The sequence below is a fragment of the Melitaea cinxia genome, chromosome 20 (genome assembly GCF_905220565.1).
Source record: "Melitaea cinxia chromosome 20, ilMelCinx1.1, whole genome shotgun sequence".
Lineage (NCBI taxonomy): Eukaryota > Metazoa > Arthropoda > Insecta > Lepidoptera > Nymphalidae > Melitaea > Melitaea cinxia.
The window spans coordinates 6,371,279-6,391,657 of NC_059413.1; the positions used below are offsets into that span (position 1 = coordinate 6,371,279).

Genomic DNA, 20,379 nt, shown 5'->3' on the forward strand with positions numbered 1-20,379 from the left:
CTGTCACAATACCAACCCTATAAACACATTAAAGTATTTTGACGTAAAAGATTTAATGTTTGTTGATATTCCTTCACGACTCATTTTATGTGTGATTTGGTTTGTTATAAAAGTCCAAATAGCTTTAGATTAAATTGATGTATATGAAGACGATAAACTGACGATAACTTTAAGCCTTTACAGTATACTTATTAATATTACTTAATTATTGTTTTTAATTTAAAATGAACTAATGGGTATTTAATTTAAGTGATTTCGAAATTTGTGAGTTTTTTTCTTATAAATTTATTATCATTTAGTCTATGCTAGGCTTACGTACATAGAAAAATATCACGTATATATTAGATATATGTTTGGAACCAATTGGGTTCTAAAATATCCCCAATTTTTTTGACCTTTTAGAAATCATTTCAGCAGATCGCAGTTCACTGCTGGACATAGGCCTCCCCAAGTTCGCGCCAAACACCCCGGGTTTCTGCAAACTTTAGAAATAAATCTTAGATATATATTGGAATTAAGTTATTACTTAATTTACTAACGAGTAAAAAGACAGCTTTACATTCGTTATTATATATAATATGTACCTATTAAAGGTTTAAGGAATTAATTTAGCGACTTAAACGATTATAATATATATTTAAAATGAAATATTCTTCTAGACGCACAGCGGATGTAAGATCGGTCGGATACTCCGAACTTTTCTCCCTTTCACGTGAAGATGTTTTGGCAGCGATGAAGGATTATCCTGAAGCTCAAGAAATTTTGCAGACCTTAGGCAGGAAACGTCTGCAAGAAGCGAAAAGCATGTCCAGACAAAAAGTTAAAAGTATGAATTGTTATTTAAAACAAATACGTATGTTTATACAACTATAAAAATTAACATTAAATCTTTGTTTTAGATGAAGTTAGTCCAGATAAATCAGCTGGGGACGACAGTGCTCCTAAAAGGATAGTCCACAAATTACGCACTGACGTAAAGGTTATTATCGTAATTACTAAATTAGGTAATTTGTGCCGTAGTAGTTAACGAGATTGTACAAACGTTAATGCCGCACTTCGAATAATTATCCTAATTGTTAATATAATTTCTTCCTTATATAGAAGCATTAATGTCTGAAAAAAATAAGTATAATAAATGTTAAAGTAAGACGTACGTTAAAGAGTAATAAGTCATAATATTCAAGTGTTAAAAATACTCACAACGGTATTTAGATAAATGTATAACTTAACTTTACATTTCAATTATTTATTGGTCATGTAAACTATGTATTAGAGATAATAACAAATAAACAAATAAAACATTTATTTGATTGTCATTCGTTTGAGCTAAATGTAAAAAAAAACATAGTAATTTGTCGTATTTTTAATTAAAATAATATAACAATATCGTCAGGGTATAAGAAACGCGATTCGAAGCAGATCAAGTCGTGCAGGGCGACGTTCTGGTGAATCACTCGAACTTCAGGCACTTGCAACTGAACCCAAACTTCGCCGCATGCCGCGAGTTCAGAGTGACGACTCGCAGCATCACCAGCAGGATGTATGTTTTTCAAATCTACTTAAATAATTTTATCTAATCCAATACAACTTAAAAATAAAATCATTTTTATCATAAAAAACAATATTTGTAACATTGTTAAAGGACCATGATGAGGCAACGTCCGGAAATAAAGACGGTGAAAAAGTAGTTTCACCAATCGGAGCCGGTTTACCTCTACTATCACGTTTAAAATTACTAAAAGAGAAACAGGTAAAGTAAAATTTCGTTAGTAAGCAATTGATTAAGTAAGGATACTTTTACTATACTTAATTAAAATTTCAACAGGATCGCGAAGAGAAAATTGCCAAACAGAGGCTTTCAACATCATCCGTAGTGTCACCTCCTCCCTCTCAACCCGTCCCTTCAACTAGTTCAGCTCCTGACGGAGAACCAGAAGTTATCGGAGCTGGTCTGCCTCTTCTACAGAGGCTTTTACTACTTAAGGCTAAAGAAGAGAGGGAGAAAAATCAACTAACTCCTACTATAAGCAATCAACCATCTAGCTCTGAAACTATTAGTCCAAGTTCAATAAAAAGTCCTTTAAGCCCAACAATAAAAAATTTAAGTCCTTTGAGAAAGGGATCTGAATCTAGTTCACCTGGTAAATTACATAGTCCAACGACTAAGACATCAAGAAAAAACTCATCAGGCTCAAGTGATAGTACTTCAAAGCCTAAAGTAAGTTTCAAAGATAAAATCTTACAGGTACAAAGTGATGGTACCGCTGTTTGTCAACCTCTTAGTAAAGGAGTCAACGAAAAACCAGCAGCTGTGGTCGAACCTACACCAAAAACTGAAGGTAGTTTAATATCCATACCTCATTCCGTTGTTAGTAAAATAAAATCACCAGCCAAGTGTGTTGGTTCCACATTTCGTGAAAAACTAAAAATATTACAAGGTGGAGGAAACTCAAAAGAAAGTGACAGTTCCTCTATAGAAAAAATTAAAACGCCTGTATCAGAAAAAACTGCTATTGAAGTGATTTCTGTACAAACTAAGGAAAAGCGAGAAGAACTTAAAAATAAAAAACCATGGAATAAACTTAAAAAAGCTGCAATATTAGGTGATTCTAAAAGTAAAACAAGTTTAGAAGAAAAAATAACTTCTCAAAATATTTCTAAAGATTCCATTGAAGAAAATTTATCAGAACCAAGCATTAGTATTTCTGTGCCAAGAATTAATACTGCAGAATTAGTTAAAATAGATAGTGATAATTCTGAAATTAAGAAAGAAAACATTGTGCAAGATGAATCTAAGACTAGCTCGTCAACCCCTACCGAACCCGTCCAAAAAGAGTCCTTAGATTTGTTAACATTATCACCCAATAAAACTATTGTGACTAGGTCTAATGATAGAATAGCAATGATTAAATCATCATTAACGAAAGATAAAAAATACAGATCTATTGATGATCTTTCCCCAGAGTACGGTGGGCTACCGTTCGTAAAGAAGCTCAAAATACTTAATGAAAGGCAAAAGTTAGCCGAGCTTGAAAAAGTAATAAAATTTAGAAGTTCGAGCTTAGACTGTGCAGGTTCATCTGAAGATTTGTTATCTGATACTCTAACTAGAAGCCATTCTGAAGGTAGTACAATGGACAAAAGGAAATTTAAACGGAAATCTACTGATTCAGTTGAAAGTAATGGATCCAACGAGACACTAGAGAGGCGAACGCTCAAATCTATATTAAAGAAATTATCAGAGGATGTCACTCCTACTGAAAGTCCAGAGAAAAGCAAGGAGTTAAGAAAACTAATTCGAGCACCAACGGTAGAGGGTTATGCTATTAGACATTCAAAGTTTGCAAAGAGTGTTACATTTCATCGGCATACTTTACCGTCACCACCAGCAAGCATTCCAATGGATGATTCCAATGACGAAGTTTTTGAATCACCAGCTACTATATCTTTACCACCACCTACAGCTTCAGAAATGAGTCTACCTGAAACGCTAGAAACACCTCCAGCACAAGTTAAACAGACGTCATTAATAAATACTGAAAATATCCAAGCAAACCTTAAAAATGAATACAAACTACAATCAAACTTAGAATCCATTTACGATTACAAGTCTCTACGACCTGAAGAAATAAGAGTACCTACGGATAAACCAAAATTAACAATAATATCAGCTGTAGCAAATCAACGCAAATTATTGCGAGGTAATTTTTTACTTACCTTAACACTTTCATAATAAAAAACATTTAAAAACTTAACAGTAACTAAAATCTCACTTAAAAATGTTTATTTTTACTAGGTTCAATAGAAGAACATGAATATTTTGGAGATGTACTTTTTGGTATAAAAAAGGTAATTCAAAGGCATTTATACGATGTCCAAGGAAAATTCCAAGAAAGGTAAAAATTAAAGTAGAATTATTTTAATTTTTATTTGCTTATAAAAAATAATTAGAAAAAATAATTTTCATAATAACCCTACATTTTTTTTTAGATTTGATACATTAGAAAATGAAGTTCGTAAACGTGATGAAATTATAAACCAACTTCAAAATCGTATACAAGAACTTGAAAGGTTAGGCTTACCTGGAGTAACGCCATGCCATGTAACAACAGAACTGCAATCACTAACAGAAAATGATTTGAAAAGCCAAAGTCACTCGCGCACTAGCTCAGGAAGTGATGATATATCTGGTATGGATGAAGGTTTCATGGTACGTATTTTTTTGCGTTTTATGTCTAAAATTTATTGTTGTTTCAAATACAAAAATGTAAAGTTCATAATTATATTTGTAATTCTATAAAATAAATTTTAAGGATTTATACAACATAAGATTACCAGGGTATAACGTACAAACAATTTATAATTTATGTACAAAAAGTCTCTATTTCTCTACCAAGTTAAAGGCCGATTGCCTTACATTATTATTCTTTATTGCACTTAGTAAATTTTATAATAGTCATTATAATATAGGAAGTTGGCAAGAGCATTAAGAAACATCAAGGTTATAGTTTTAATAGTAAATCTTTTGAATTTATTTTATTTATCCGAAATTACATGTTTTAGAGAGGTGATTCCTTAGATACAGTTTTTACAACATCTCCACCAGAAAAAAGTGGTACTGAAATAAAAATGATTGATAGAAATAAATTATCAACTGATATACGAGAAGCTCCTTCTAGCGAAGATTTTTCAGAAGAAAAACTTACACAAATGACAGAAGGAATAGAGCTTTCGAAACTTACTTATTCAGAACTACAATCTCTAGCGGAATCACTATCGAACAAAAATATAAAAACGTCTTCTAGTAAGGAAGATTGGTCTGTAAGCAAATCAAAGAGACTAGACTTAAATTTAGATGGAAAAGCTGGTACATATTCGAGGAAGCGCGCTGAAAAGATAAAACAAAGAAAATCATGGGAAGATCAAAATTACCAAGAGACAGTAGAATTGCAAGATTTAACAAGGTATGGATTTATTATCAGCAGAATTATAATTTTATTTTATAAGTAATATATTTTATTATATAAATAATATAGTTCGTTGTAAAAATATCAACAACATATTGCAGTGATAGTAATCACAAATATTTTTCCCAAGGCCACTATCTCCTCATATGACATCCGAAGATCGATCGCTACTTAGTCCAGAACAGTCAAGCCTTCGTATGAACAGGCGAGGAATGCGACCGTTCCAATTCTTAGGCACGCACCTCGACAACACCAAGACGAAAATAAAGAAGACCTTATCTGTTGATACTGGAATGCACCAAACAGGACGAAAAGACCGAAGTTAGTCCTAATTTATCTATTAGTTACAAACATTTGTAAGAATTCATCTTTAGTTTAATTAAAATAATAATCAGTATTTCATCCGAAATGCTAAGGTCTTCCTATTAAACTAATCTCATTAGATAAATAAGTTAGACTGAGGGAAACCATTATTCTCTTATATCTACAACCCTTTTTTAGTGAACCTTTTGTACTTTAGGATTACAATACTTCCTACTCAGAGTTAATTAAAACAACTTCAAAAGTTTAGAATAAATTTATTTTAACTAACAAAGCATGAAAATTATTATTAGATATGATACCAATAATTAAGAAATTTGACATTATTGTAAACAACATATTGAAATGTTTATGTTTTTTAAAATGTGGAGCAGCCAACTATGAAGTCATTCGACCTTACAGAAGATCACAGCTTAATAATACTGCTTTCAAGTAGTGTTGTGTTCCTGTGGTGAGTAAGGACCAGAACTTCTAGAGAATTGCAACCACCTTACTATAGTGTGAGCCGTAAGCTTGAAATTAAATGAAATCGAATATTTATTTCGCCACAGGGATTACACACACTTAACGAACGTCAAAACAAACTGCATTTCAAAATAATTAAAAGAGTTATGGTAACTAACAATTTCAAAATTGCTACAATATTAACATAAGGTACATTACAAACTTACAGAAACTACTTCTCAGCGGACACAACGCAAATTTAGCTTGGGATCCTTCTTTGGCTACAACCGCGGGGCGACGCCGAAAATGAACTGCAATGATGTCGTAGTAGACATAGACAGTGACTACAGCTGGAGTGACTGGTAAAAAATTATCTTTAACTTAATTTTTTCAATGTAACAATTTCAACAAAATAGGCTTTATTTATTAAGGACCTCAATGAAAGTAAATCTTGCGAAATATGATGAATAACTTTTTTAAACTTAAGGACCATGTTATTTGTTTGACAAAACTGCTGGTCAAAAATGTCACAGTTTCTTTTAATAAACTGTGTTATAAGATATGATATATATGATAAAGGTTGCCTGGAAGAAATCGCTGCTTTAGCGATAAGGCCGCCTGTTACAAATAATGCAACTTTAATAATTTTGTTTACCTAATTAAATTTATGTTACTTTTTGTGTTGGTTTGCAAAAAAGTATAAATAAATAAATAAATAAAATAAAATTCCTTTAATTTCTATAATATCTTTTGCTTACTGTAGTTAATATTATGCCACAATTCATGTGTATTTTAATTTCAGAATAGTAAATACACAAAAATTAATTTGATAAAAATGTATTTTATTTCATTTTAAATTTTTTAGTGTCCTCGTTATTTTTCAGGAAAGATGTGTGTGTATTATAGTGCTTTTTACTAAAGCTTATATGAGATGATCTGTAGCCAATCACTCGTTTTATATAATATTATTGAACTGGTACCTACTGTTTCCTTGTTTGGCAAACACTATGACTTCAAAACTTTTGTCAAATACGACAAACCCAGATTACTGAAGATCGTGTCAAACAAGGCTACATTCTAGTAAACTGTTTGATAAACTTAAAAATTTTGACATGGCTTGATTGTTTACGTTTAAATTAAAGATGATTCTTAGCAGAGCATTTACTCTAAATATAAAATCATAGACTCACTCTGACATTGGCAAATCCACACGGGAGCCATTATACAAGAAGAAGAATAAGAATTAAAGATGTCATAATTAACAAGAACACTAAAAAATAATGTAAAAAATATACTATTTTATTTTGTATATCTTTAAGTCAAAAAGTTAATAAATATGCATTTCAGTACTTCAACATCTTCAAGTAGTGACTCCGAGTCAATTCCTCGAACGCCAGTTTTTGAAGAGTTCATTGAAAGCAGCTCTAGAAAATCTCGTAGCTTCTCAAATCAAGGTCAAGAATCGCCGATAAGAGGTAACTTTTTAATTCAAGTGTTTTATTCACGTTGTTATCTCATTAAGTTAATTTAAATTTAATAAAAATTTAAGGAGATTCTTTTAGTTAGAAAAAGGAAATTAGTTCGCGAAGGATTTACGAGCTTAATAGACGGTTTCCAGTCACGAAATATTTCCTTCTTTTAGCTCGTTTGTTCTTCTCTTGAATTACAGAAAGACAGATAGTTTTCACTATTCCTACTATTTAAGTACGGCTTAATACCACTAGTAAGACTTTTTAATGATGGGTATATTATTGTCAATTGCCTAAAAAACCGTAAATGTTTTAATTACTTGTCTTTAGCCTTACACGTATTTTAAAAAAGTTGAAATTTTTGAATACATTTCCTTCATTCGAAGAAAAACTTTTTTCAAAAAATGTTGTTTATTTATTTACCAAATGAAATCGTACGTTAGAGTACAATATTTTTTTTTTATTTTCCGCACCAAATTTTAACTATATAATCGTACGACTAACGACTAAACACAAAATCTCTTTCTCACTCTCCTTATGTGAAGAATAGAGAAAGAGAGAGCTAGAGAGTGATATCGTGCGTACTTCCGTTGGTCCGTAGTCCATACTGCATATCAACCCAAGGTAAATACTAGATGCAGCTTTGAAATACTCGTATGCAGAAACTTTATTATTAGTAAGTGAAGAAAAACTATTATTTTTACCTTTAAATAAAAAAATATATATTTCAGCCTATGCTGAAAGTGGCAGTCATTGGGAGGTAATGATGCTGGCGGACGAGCTGGAAAAGAGAGAAAGAGAGAAGGAGAGAGATGATAATAGAAGACTTCAGTACCCCTCAACTCTAAGAGACCTGGAAGAGGTAAGCAATGATGTAAGCAACTTTTACTTTGTTACCATAATGTTTATGCTCTGAATGTTTTCATTTTATCCTACAAACTACACAGTACCAAATCATATAATAAACCAAATTTATATGAAGCAACGATAATGTTCTTAATTACACTGTAGAATTAAAGCTCACATGTAAATATCATAATTCGTTTCACTATTGGATCCTTTTGTTATTTTTAGGAGTCTGACACTCCGCAACGTGAGGACAGTCCAGACGAGCTATCGAACATGGAAGATTCAAACTCAACTACCCAACTACTCTCTCAATCTATAAGTGAGGCATCGCACAAGTCCATGGAAACTTCATTTTCGGAGAGCAGTACGGGAAGACCGCACAGAGTTGGATCTGTAGGAGAACAAGTAAAAACTAATTTTTTTACTACACCACATACAAACGTTCTTCTAGACATACAAACAATAATGTTTATTTATTGTAAAAAATAATCATGTAGTAAATTTCATTTCAAAAAGAATTTAACGCACTTTACTACTGTGGGGTTTTTAATTTTAAATCATAATATACTATATTCATTATAGATTGCTGGCTTTTAAATACCCAGGCCGAAGACGGGCAGCAGCGGGTAGGCGGGCAACGCACATGGGTTCGCGCCATTTTTAACGCGAACTTGTGGAGGCCTATGTCCAGCAGTGGACTGCAATAGGCTGAAATGATGATGATGATTATTATAGAAATGTGGCTGATTTCGTGTTAAAAAATACCTTAAAACTAATCAAACTCCGATTTTTTCACAATAATCTTCAAAGTGGCCTAATAGAAGAGTAGTGTGGAATACCTTTCTCTCTCGACCAAACAATACACGGAAATAGTTGTGTAAATATGGTATGTGTATGAAATAGATGCTTCACACTCGACGGACCCACAGTAGGATTTACTGCTGTGTCGGAGGTCCGGAAACACACACAATACACAAACACAAACGTCCAGACCACGACAAACATCTATATGGCCAATAAAATGCCTGTCGTGAGCGGGGATCGAACCCGCGACCCAGTGGCGTAGCGTGGTTGTCGGCCGACCGGGACGGAAGAAAATTTTGCCGCCCTCTTATTTAGTACTTTTTTTGTAGTTGATTTTAATTATATATATATATATATATATATATATATATATATATATATATATATATATATATATATATATATATATATATATATATCAAATCAACTACAAATATATATATATATTTATTTCAACAGTAACAATGCCATAAAACCCTTATTGGGTTTGACTTGGCATATTCAATAATTGGGAATGACACTGAAAAAGAATTGACCGGTGATATCACGATTCGAAAGGAGCAGCAGTGGACTGAGGTCAAAAAACGGAAGAGCCATAGACCTGTTTCATTGTGTGGCACGGCTGGACCGGCGGTAACAACGCTAAAAGCCGTAGAACCAGTCAAATACCTACACTTGTGGAACATGGCCTCAGGCAAGGACGAGGTTTTTCAGTACCTGAAACAGTTATGTCCTACGGGATCCTGTACTGTAGAGGAACTTAAATCTAAAGCCTACTACGATAAATGTTTTTCAATCGATATCTGGCCTGTCAACGCTAGGATTAAAGCATGGATTAATTTTAGAAAGCCGGTGAATAGGATGACCCCTTCGAGCGAGCAGCCATTTCGTGGCTCAAGTACAGTCCCATAAAACTGATGACTTGCATGCTCTATACCAGAATGTGCGAGGGCTGAAAACCAAGCTCCCCGTGTGGCGTAATGGACTTGTGTCACTATCAGAATATGACCTTGTTGCCACAACAGAGACATTCCTCGATACTTCAGTGGAGGATGCAGAACTTACAACTGCAGGTTGGAGTGTGATCCGATGGGACAGACGCACGCCATGTGGAGGAGTCCTGCTGGCCGCACGTGCCCCCCTTAAATTACGGCGACGACAGGATCTTGAGACGGACAGTGGTGAGGATCTGTGGGCGTGTTTTACATGGCGTGGCCGCAATGTCCATGTGTGCGTTGTGTACATAAAACCTACTTCTAGTGATGACGATTATATGACATGGTTTTTTAAAGTAGAAAGTTTTATTAATAGTTTAAAGGGTATTGTTTTAATTTATGGTGACCTTAATTTAAATAGTGCTTCACTGAATATTGTTAATTATTATTGTTACTTTTTGACATATTGTAATTTAACTGAAAATAATGTTGTGACGAATGTGCGAGGTGGAATGTTAGATGTGGTTCTGGTTCAGGAGAGTACGGATGTGCGGGAGATTCATATTAGGGCAACAGAGGGAATAGTACCACCTGACGATTATCACCCTCCCCTAGATATTACTATTAAGATCAGAACATATCGTCCTACGGATCGAATCGAGCCCACAAACATTGAAACTACCAGGGACTGGAACTTTAGGCGAGCAGACCTTGATGCAATATTCGGTATGCTTTCTAAGGTATCGTGGTCTGACCTAGTCAAATTGAGGAGTGTGGAGTTATGTACAACATATTTTTATAACACAATATACAATCTCTTTGATGTATGCATACCGAAAAAAAGACGCCAATTGAACAAAAACAGCTGATATTAACTGAACTGCCTAAACTTGATACGACAAATATAATGAATCAGAATGAGCTGTTCTCGGGTAGGTACATTGGCATAAATGAAATCACACCTGAGGATGTGGCATCGGGACTCAGGGCTCTAAAATCAAGTACGTCCGTGGGTCCTGATAGTGTTCCTCCTTGGTTCTTAAAACAGGGTAAGGATTTTCTGACTGAACCTCTATACCATATATTCAATGTCGCATTAAGAACTGGGCATTACCCCTCGCGGTGGAAACTGACTAGAGTGGCACCTATTCCAAAGAGTTCCAACAAAGCTAGTGTCGAAGAATATCGCCCGATAGCTATACTATCAACCGTTGCGAAACTTTTCGAACATATTCTTCACGCTAAGATTTACAAGCAGGTGGAACCGTTTCTATGTAATGAGCAGCATGGATTTAGAAGGAGACGATCAGTCAACACCAACCTGTTAACCATTGTTGACTATGTTTCTAAGACACTTGACCATGGAGGCCAAGTGGATGTCTTATATTTTGACTTTCGGAGAGCTTTTGATAGAGTAAATAATGACGTACTGCTGGAGAAGCTAAGCGATGTGGGCTTAACACCTGGACTCCTCAAGTTTATCGCTGACTACCTGCGTGATCGTCAGCAGTATGTCAGTCTCGGCATTTACGAGTCGCAGCCCTATCACACGCGTTCCGGAGTCAGTCAAGGATCAATACTCGGTCCTCTTCTGTTCATATTAATGATCAACGACATCCCCACAGTAATCAAACATGCGAAATGCCTCCTTTACGCTGATGATCTGAAGCTTTTCATGGAGATTAGAACGGAGGAGGACTGTTTATTGCTTCAGCGTGACATTGACTCAGTTGTTCAATGGAGTGTGGACAACAAGATGGAGTTTAACCCCTTGAAGTGTTCGGCTATGACCTTCTCACGAGTGCGGCGCCCAGTCAAATTCGATTATAAACTTGACAAGGACACCATAGCGAGACCGGATACGTCGAAGGATTTGGGTGTGATATTCGACTCAAGGCTCACATTTCATGACCATATCACTGCGGTAGCTAAGGAGTCATTTCGACGCCTTGGCTTTGTTCTACGGAATGCAAAGGAGTTCAAAAACACGACAGTGATCAAAATAATTTTTGGAGCCTTGGTCCGAGCCAAACTTGAGGCGAGTGCTTGTGTATGGAATCCACATGAGACTAAATACGCGCTTATGTTGGAAAAAGTTCAAAAAGCCTTCCTAAGATATCTTTACAAGCGTATGTTTGGGTACTACCCTAACATGTACCCGACAAAATTTCTTCTTGGTATTCTGGGATATAATTCCTTAGAAGTAAGAAGATTGAGAGACCAATTGGCAATAATGTGCAAAATATTGAGAGGTTTGGTTGATGCCCCAGATTTACACGAGGAGCTATGTAGACTTTTTGCGCCTATCAAGTACCTTCGAAACAGAAAGCACTCGTTGTTTGCTGTTCCGATGTGTCGCACAGTGGCTCGTTCGAGGTCGCCCATTCCGCGGTCACTAACCGCGTTCAACGCTCTCCTGGACGCTGATCCGCACTGTGACCTGTTTGCTGATGGATGGAAGATAATTTTGTCGGAGTGCCTGAGGTACTGTGAAGTGAATGCGTGATTTGTGTGTGTCTTAAAATATAAGTGAATGAGATTGTATGTGAATTATTATTTTACTTTTTTTTTTTTCTTGTTACATCTATATAAACTGACATGGAATTTATCTTTTTATTGCTTTTTATTATTTGTTTAATTTCGACTGAATCTTAATTCTACTATTATTATTTATTTTATTTTTTCTGTTTTTTCTTTGGTTTGTTTTTATGCTTATTATTATGATCAATTTATTAATCTAACTTGTTATTGTACGTTATTTTTTTTTTATTAATGTGACTTATTTGAAATGTTAATTAGTGTAAGTGGTAAATCCGTACTGATTAATAAATAAATAAATAAAATAAATAAATATTTACATTTGAAGTTCTATATTTTAAAACTTACAATAAGAAAAGAAATATATTAAAATATTTGTGTGTCCTACATAAGTCAGTCAGATATTTCAATTTGATCTATACCATACATTAGATACATTATTATTCATAATTTTTCGGCAAAAACAGTCATCATTATTTTGCTTTGTACAGGTTTAGACATCTATACAAATGAAAAAAATTGGAATGTCTGTTCGTAATATTTAAATAACCGCTTTTTACTAAATACATATGGAACATTTTTTACAATTTTTGTCTATCTGTCTGTTTATTCCGGCTAATCTCTGAAACGGCTGGACCGATTTTGACGGACTTTCACTGGCAAATAGCTGATGTAATAAGGAGTAACTTAGGCTACTTTTATTTTAGACATTTATTTAATTTCATAACTGTGAACTGAAGAAAAACTTTTTTTTTAATTACACGCGGATGAAATCGCGGTCTTTAAATAAAAAAATTCTCCTCGGACGCATATAGGCCAATCGAGTGAAAGAGAGATAGATGCGGCGCAAGCGTACAATGAGCGTAACGCTAAAATGACTCATCGTTTTTCGTGCATGTTGCAGGCGTTAAATGGTAATTTAAATGGTAATTCCCGGAGGAATTTTATATAGGCCTCTTATTAAACAACCCAATCTAAGCTATATTTCATAGGTTATAAGGATTGAATATTATTGTCCTTGGAATGTAGGTGCTTCCCACAGTTATCAATTCCGAGTGAAACACAAAATTTCAATAAAAAGTGGAATAGGTTAAAGATGCTAAGAAATAGGGCTTTCAAATCAAATTAATGGACTCAAAACCGCTTTATGACAATGTTACCCAACATAAAGAAGAAGAACCATAACTCGATCACAATTTAAAAATACCTATATTTCTGTAGATTATAATTTTAAGTAACGAACATTAATTTATCTAATTTATGGTATTTTTTTTAAGTGTTTTATCGTTATGATCAAGGGAACAATTATGCTTCTTCGTTGTAACACAACAGCGAAAAAAATGTAAAAGATTTTTAGTATTTTCTCGTTCTCTTTTGGTAGAATGTAGTAGTTTTTAACCTTCACAAGCAATAGATTCGTTAAATGAAATCTGGTCACACTGGTGATATACCGGCTTTTTAGACGGTGCGTCTATGCCGTAACGACCTCACGGAGCATTTTCAGAGTAAAAAAAAAACAATATAAATATTAGAGATAGGAGGCGAAATTTTTTTTATTGAATCGTTTTCAAAATTCATCGAATATCATTATTTTAGATTTTATTAATGAAAAACTAAATACCCTTTTTATTTTATTTTGTTAATAACAATCGCAATTTTTTATGTGCTAGTAAACCCTTAAAAAACATTTTTCTAGACGGCATTCCGAATAGAATGAGCTATCACACATATTTTTAAGAGCTTTATTTCTATTAAACACGTTTTTGAACTTGTTGAATAGACTATTTGTACGAAACCCTGTATTGTGAATTAAAGTTTGAACAACACATCAAACATTTCTGGTTCCAACATACAATTACATAAATATAATATTTAATACTCACACAGGTGAAAAATTCAATTTTTTACAAAGTTTTTGAATTATTTCACAACCACTAGACGTACTTATTTGCACAAAAATCACAATTTGGAAAGCGTAACATAATTAAGATACGAGTCGATGTGAAATGGACAACTGACGATCCATCAATAAAATTTTCTTCTAATTGTCAAACTTTTTCAAAGAATCGCGTACCGTAAAGGGACTTCCCCGTACGTGAAATAAACAATATTCAACTTAATATGTATACACAATGTAAGCTATCTTTTAACTTCACCAGTATAATCATAACACTATTCTGAGTTTAGAACTAGTGGAATTTCTTGTCAGAAAATTTCCAAATGTTTCAATTTTTTTGGTACGTTTATTTTTGGCTTGTCGCTTTTCTGCGTGGTTCCAAAGTCTACAACGATATTTGTGTGGCTAGAATAAGTGCAATAAAAATAGTTATTAACCACAGAATACGATTCTAGATGTATAAGAGCGATTTTTCACTCACCGGAGAGGTATAAAAAACCTCCAGATCTATTTCTCTATATTTTTGCGATAAAAAAGTTCTTGTTGTCTGATACTTAGAATATTGGTCCGAATTAATGGTTTCAATTTAAGGATAGCTGTCCCTTACATCTTGTATGTAATCATTATTAGACATAAACGTGTAATTTTCACAAGTAAAGGCGTTGCCAGTCGCTACAAAATATCATTCAAAGAAAAGGGATTCCCCAACTTCGCCACAATCTAAGTAATTAAAAATTCCGTGCTCTTTTCATCGGTTCGAATTTGTAGTTGCGATGAAAAATAATGCATCAAAACATGGTTCAAATCTTTACAAAACATTTTTATTATTTAAGTATTGTTAAATTTTGCCACCCCTTAAAAAGTGCCGCCCGGGGCGGGCCGCCCCTGCCCATTACGCTACGCCACTGCCGCGACCGCCAGCACAACAACCAGTGCTGTGACTTCTGCGCCAACGCGTCGGTCGTAAGGTATTCTTCACGTAAATAGTGTTTAAGCATGTGGATGTTGCCAGAGCCGGCCGGCGTCGTCGCTGCTGCAGTCGCGCGGGCTCATCCTGCGCGCCGCGAGCTTGGACCGCGAGCGCTCGGCCGCGTCCCGCTCCAGAACATTCGGCGGCTCGCTCAAGAGCTCCACTACCGATTCCCATAAAAGGCTCTGATCCGCTTTCCCATACGGCCCATCGAGGACCAATAATATATATAAAATTAAATATTGTTTACGTAAAAATAAATCGAAATTTAATATGTATTATAGTTTAGAAACCGATATATCAAATGATAACTCTATTTGTATTTGCAGAAACGTTAGAAATAATGCGACAAATATGAATAACGTAACAAATAATATCCCGAATGTATTGAATGATAATATACATTTGAATATTGTAGGTAATGGACGAGAGAATAATAATGGACTTCGCGACGACCAACCTATTGTTGGCAGTCAATTATTATTAATAGTCGTTATACACTCGCGTGCAACTGAATCGACTCAAGCTCTATATTGGTATAAAAGTTCGATTTTTAGAAAAATGGCTTATCCGACTTTCTTGTTTTTTTTTTGTTTGAAAGCCTAATCTTTTCTCTTAAAAAATGCTATCCTAATGAGGCAAATCCGTTGAGTATTTATTGATAAAATTTAATTTGACAGAAATGCATAAAAAATGAAGAAATATGAAAACAACAACTTAATGAATAAAAAAATTATTTTTGATAAAAGTAAAGAAAATTTAAATTTTCAATACTTTGTATTGCCTCCCCTAGCTTTTATAACGGCTTGCATGCGATTTTTCATTGATTTTATCAGTTTTTGATAAAATCTTGAGGTATCGTATTCCATTCTTCCTCTAGCGCAGTTTTGAGCTCGACGATGCTTGATGGAGCCGTATCTCTAGCTCGCACCCTCCGTTTGAGCTCGTCCCATAAATGCTCAATGCAATCCAGATCAGGACTGAGGGCTAGCCACATCATCGTCTCAATTGGTGCAAATTGAAGAAACTGGCGAGTAACACTTGCTGTATGGCACCGAGCATTATCATGCATCAATAGAAAATCTTCTCCTATGTACCCTGCATAAGGTACAACATGATCGAGGAGAATGATTTCCACGTACTTTTGAGCTGTTAGACCACCACTCCGACCACCACCAGGCACGAAAACAAGCTCGGTCTTCCCTTCATATGATATTCCAGCCCACATCATGACTGAACCACCGCCATATGATACTGTTTCAGCGAAACGGCATTGCGAGAACCGTTCCCCTGGATGAATGTATACTCGGTCTTTTCTGTCGTTGCCATGGAGACATATTCTGCTCTCATCAGTGAACAGAATGGAGCTTTATTGCTCAATAGTCCAATTGAGGTGTTCACAAACAAATTTAAGTCAGGCTTGACGGTGAGCTGTGGTCAGTTTCGGGCCTCTGGCTGGCCGTTTAGGAGTTAAATTGGCTTTCTTTAGGCGTCTTCTAATTGTCCACTGACTGACAGCCACTCCTCGAACCCTCCTGAGCTCCTGTTGCACATCAACGCCCGTAAGATGACGATTTCTCAACGAAGTTAAGACAATGAAGCGCTCGTCCGTCTCAGAGGTGTTCCGGAGTCTATTGGGTTGTGGTCTCCGAACGAAGCCACTAGTCTCTTGAAACTTTCTGTATACTCGTGAAACAGCTGATTGGCTCATGTTAAGTTCACGAGCGATTTGCCGTTGATTATGGTCCGCTTGCAACAAAGCTACAACTTGGGCCGCTGCTTCTGAGGTAGTGTCCATTGGATTGCGATTAAAATACTGGGAGCTTAAGGAGATGTGTACCTGCCAACATCTGATAAGTGACTGATAAGAAATATGGGTCACGTGAGCTCTTATACATGATATAGTCTCGCAACTCGTGGGTACCGCAACGAGTAATTTCTGTAACGCTCATGTTTGACCGTATTTATTTAAAAAGTTTTGTCATTTTTTATTTGAAAATTGTTATGTTTATGAAAAAATATATATGTCTTTCGAATAAAAAAACTTTTACAAAAATCGGATAAGCCATTTTCCGAAAAATCAAACTTGTATACCAATATACGGCTTGAGTCGATTCAGTTGCACGCGAGTGTAGTATCGAATGATTTAAGTTGTCTTGTATTTTATTTTTCATTACGATTATTTGATTTTTAAATGATATATTTAAATATTTATCAAAATAGTGAGACTTGTGTAGGAAACATTTTAATAAATCCACGTATCCTTAATACGTGTACTTAGTAAAATGATAGACAATATTTTAGTTTTTTTGCTAATTTATTTGACATCTTTAAAAATTCATATATTTAAACATTTAATAAATTCAGTAATGAAAAATGTCACAAAAATTAAGAATCACGATTTAAAAGTGCAATCGAAATAAAAGTGATCTTGACGTTAAATTTATTTAATAATAATTGTGTTTGCAGGCAAACGAAGAAAAACCGACTTCAATTATATCAACAAGTAATACAACGTAGGTAGACGAAAAAATAGTCAAGTAAATACGCACTATCAAAGATTACTCCAAAATTTGTAATCAGATCTCGATGAAATTTAAATGTGACCAGCATGATACATGATAAGCATCGGCTTTCAATTAAATTAAAAATCATCAAAAACGGTACACCCAATAAACAGTAATGCGGATTTTCGAGAGTTTCCCTCGAACTAGGGAAACTAGGGATACTCCTTTCCAACAAAAAAGAATTATCAAAATTGGTTCATAAACGACGGAGATCCTACGACGACGGAGATACTACGACGGTATATACGGTCGAATTGAGTAACCTCCTCCTTTTTGAAGTCGATTAAAAAACAGTTTCTATTTTAACTTATTATTTCCAAAGTATTTGGTGCTTATAAAAAATGACCAATCCATTAAAAACAACACTGATTTACTATTAGTTATTCAAACAGACATTCCGAAAAATCATTTTTTTTTTTTTTGAAGTTATACTTCTTTTGCCGCATTATGGAAAAATGATGAGAGTAAATTGTTAGGATGCGCGCGCATACCAGCACAAAAAAAAATCCGACAACCTAAAGTTAGCTAGTCAACGAAGAAGAAGTTAGTAACACGAAGTTAGCTAGTCAATGAAGTATAACTTCTTACGTGCGTACATAAGTACACACACTCTTTTTTTTACTTTTTCGATTTTTTTTTTTTTTTTTTTTTTTTTTTTATTATTTGAACCGATTTGTAGGAACTTAAAAGTCAAATTGCAGCAGCCGTAGTCTAGCAGTCTAGCTGTTATATTACTAATAAACAAATTTTCATTCATACTTGCATTACATACAAGCCGTAATGAATTCTGTAGAGATATTTTTTGAGTTTGATTTTGTTTGAGTTGAGTACTTTCTGCAGTTTTAAAAATTCTTTTATCAAACAGAATATATTCTGTACAATAGTAATTTTAATTTCTTTCAGATTGTGTAGACAAATTAGAATATATATTATTAATAAATGTAGCTAGAATTGTATGGAATAAATAATGAATAGAAATATTAATTGAATGAATAGAATATATATTGGCATATAAAATAGTGCCAAAAATTATAGATTATACAACAAATATATTAAATAAAGATATTATCTTTATCTTATTAGGCTAAGTTTTAAAGTTACTTCAAAGCAAAAAATAAATTAAACCTTTTCAGTTTTATTTTATATATACAATACCGATGCCATTTTTTTTTTAATAATCGTTATTGTTATTGTTCCTAAACAAACCGAATTTTCAAAAATTCATGATAATACACTTTGTAGTAGGATTTTTCTCTTTATTTTATTATTTTCACATAAGGATAGGCATCACAAGCAAACATTATTTCGATTATAAAAAAATCGTTTAGATTATTGTAAAAAAAAAACTATTTATTTATGCAGTAGTTGGTACATAAAATCTATAATTACTAAGAGATGCTAAAGCATCAAACTTAATTAAAATTGAATACACAAAATCTTACGAAATTTGATAGACTCGTTTTAATAAATCCGGCTTTTAGTTCAATAATATTCTTAAAACAAAACCTAGTTAGCGAAACTGATGTTTATAATTTTGAATAACATTGAAGGCTTCTTATTAAGTTACTTAGTGTAATATTTATTGCTGATTACTCAAAAAAAAAATTTTTTTTCTTATATCTGTAATGAAGAAGTGCACAAGAAAATAATTAAATGTATGTGAACATTATTATAATAGGCATTTTAACAAATTGTAATTATATTCATTTTAGATTTGTAGATAATAGCGAAGAGCTTTGTAACAAAAGCTACTAGGTTGTAGGTATTGTAGTTTATGTTTAAATGTATTATTTATTTAGTTATAACTGTTTATGGTAAAAATATAAATAAAATAAAATTATAATGAATTTTCGTTGTTTAATTTTTTTTACAAAGAACATACTTCGTTTACATATTTTACTGTATAGTGTGTCTGTTTTTTTTTTTAAGTTTAATGAAAGACCAAACGGAGTATGAAATTGTGACCTGTTTCTCCTCAACTGATAAACTAGAACTTTTAGATTAATATTTGTAAATTGAAAATAATATCTCACAAATAACTTGGAATTCAATGGTGTACCTAAAGGAAAAATACATCATGAATTTTTTGTATGCACCGTCATCTGTAAAATAGATTTATCTACAACCGATGAAACAGGCCCTTATTCATGCAGATGCTGTTCCACTGATCGTGAGTGATTATCACCAGGAAAAATATTAAACTATTTTTATTTTTTTATTTTTCGATATTTAAAATTTGTTGCCCATTATTAAGATTTTACATCCATATTTCTGACTGTCAAAAAGTTATTTCAGTATCGTATATAAAGTACGGAGCAAGGTCATCAATGACTGATGAAGGTACTAATTAATTTGACTGAAATGCCCTACAGATCATTTGTATTAAGAAAACAAAGAATCTTAAATTATTTTAGAATATCTAATGAATAAACCTGCGATAGCGAAAAATCAACATTACATTTAGACAATATTTACAAATAGTTATTTATAATTTATTTTACCTACACTTCATTTGCTTTACAAGTCTTTCGATCTAAAATCTATTAATTTCGATATTATTAGCAAAAAAACTCTACGACCAGAATGTTTTGTAAAAAAGTAGCAAGGGTACGGGGCTA

At 33.5% G+C, this 20,379-nt stretch overlaps 1 protein-coding gene across 1 annotated transcript in view; it reads left to right on the forward strand.

Annotated features, from left to right (window-relative positions):
- LOC123663680 overlaps positions 1–15,383 on the forward strand; it is a 76,904-nt gene extending 61,521 nt beyond the window's left edge. Inside the window, exons 15-32 of the mRNA XM_045598348.1 lie at positions 660–826; positions 900–979; positions 1,394–1,540; positions 1,643–1,750; positions 1,826–3,701; positions 3,797–3,896; positions 3,991–4,116; positions 4,153–4,210; positions 4,564–4,964; positions 5,098–5,288; positions 5,962–6,094; positions 7,080–7,168; positions 7,933–8,063; positions 8,276–8,455; positions 9,795–10,035; positions 10,297–10,529; positions 10,634–12,273; positions 15,239–15,383. Of these exons, the coding sequence (XP_045454304.1) occupies positions 660–826; positions 900–979; positions 1,394–1,540; positions 1,643–1,750; positions 1,826–3,701; positions 3,797–3,896; positions 3,991–4,116; positions 4,153–4,210; positions 4,564–4,964; positions 5,098–5,288; positions 5,962–6,094; positions 7,080–7,168; positions 7,933–8,063; positions 8,276–8,455; positions 9,795–10,035; positions 10,297–10,529; positions 10,634–12,273; positions 15,239–15,383 (6,046 nt within the window). The remainder of the gene's footprint in view (positions 1–659; positions 827–899; positions 980–1,393; positions 1,541–1,642; positions 1,751–1,825; positions 3,702–3,796; positions 3,897–3,990; positions 4,117–4,152; positions 4,211–4,563; positions 4,965–5,097; positions 5,289–5,961; positions 6,095–7,079; positions 7,169–7,932; positions 8,064–8,275; positions 8,456–9,794; positions 10,036–10,296; positions 10,530–10,633; positions 12,274–15,238) is intronic.
- The last annotated feature ends 4,996 nt before the right edge of the window (positions 15,384–20,379 follow it).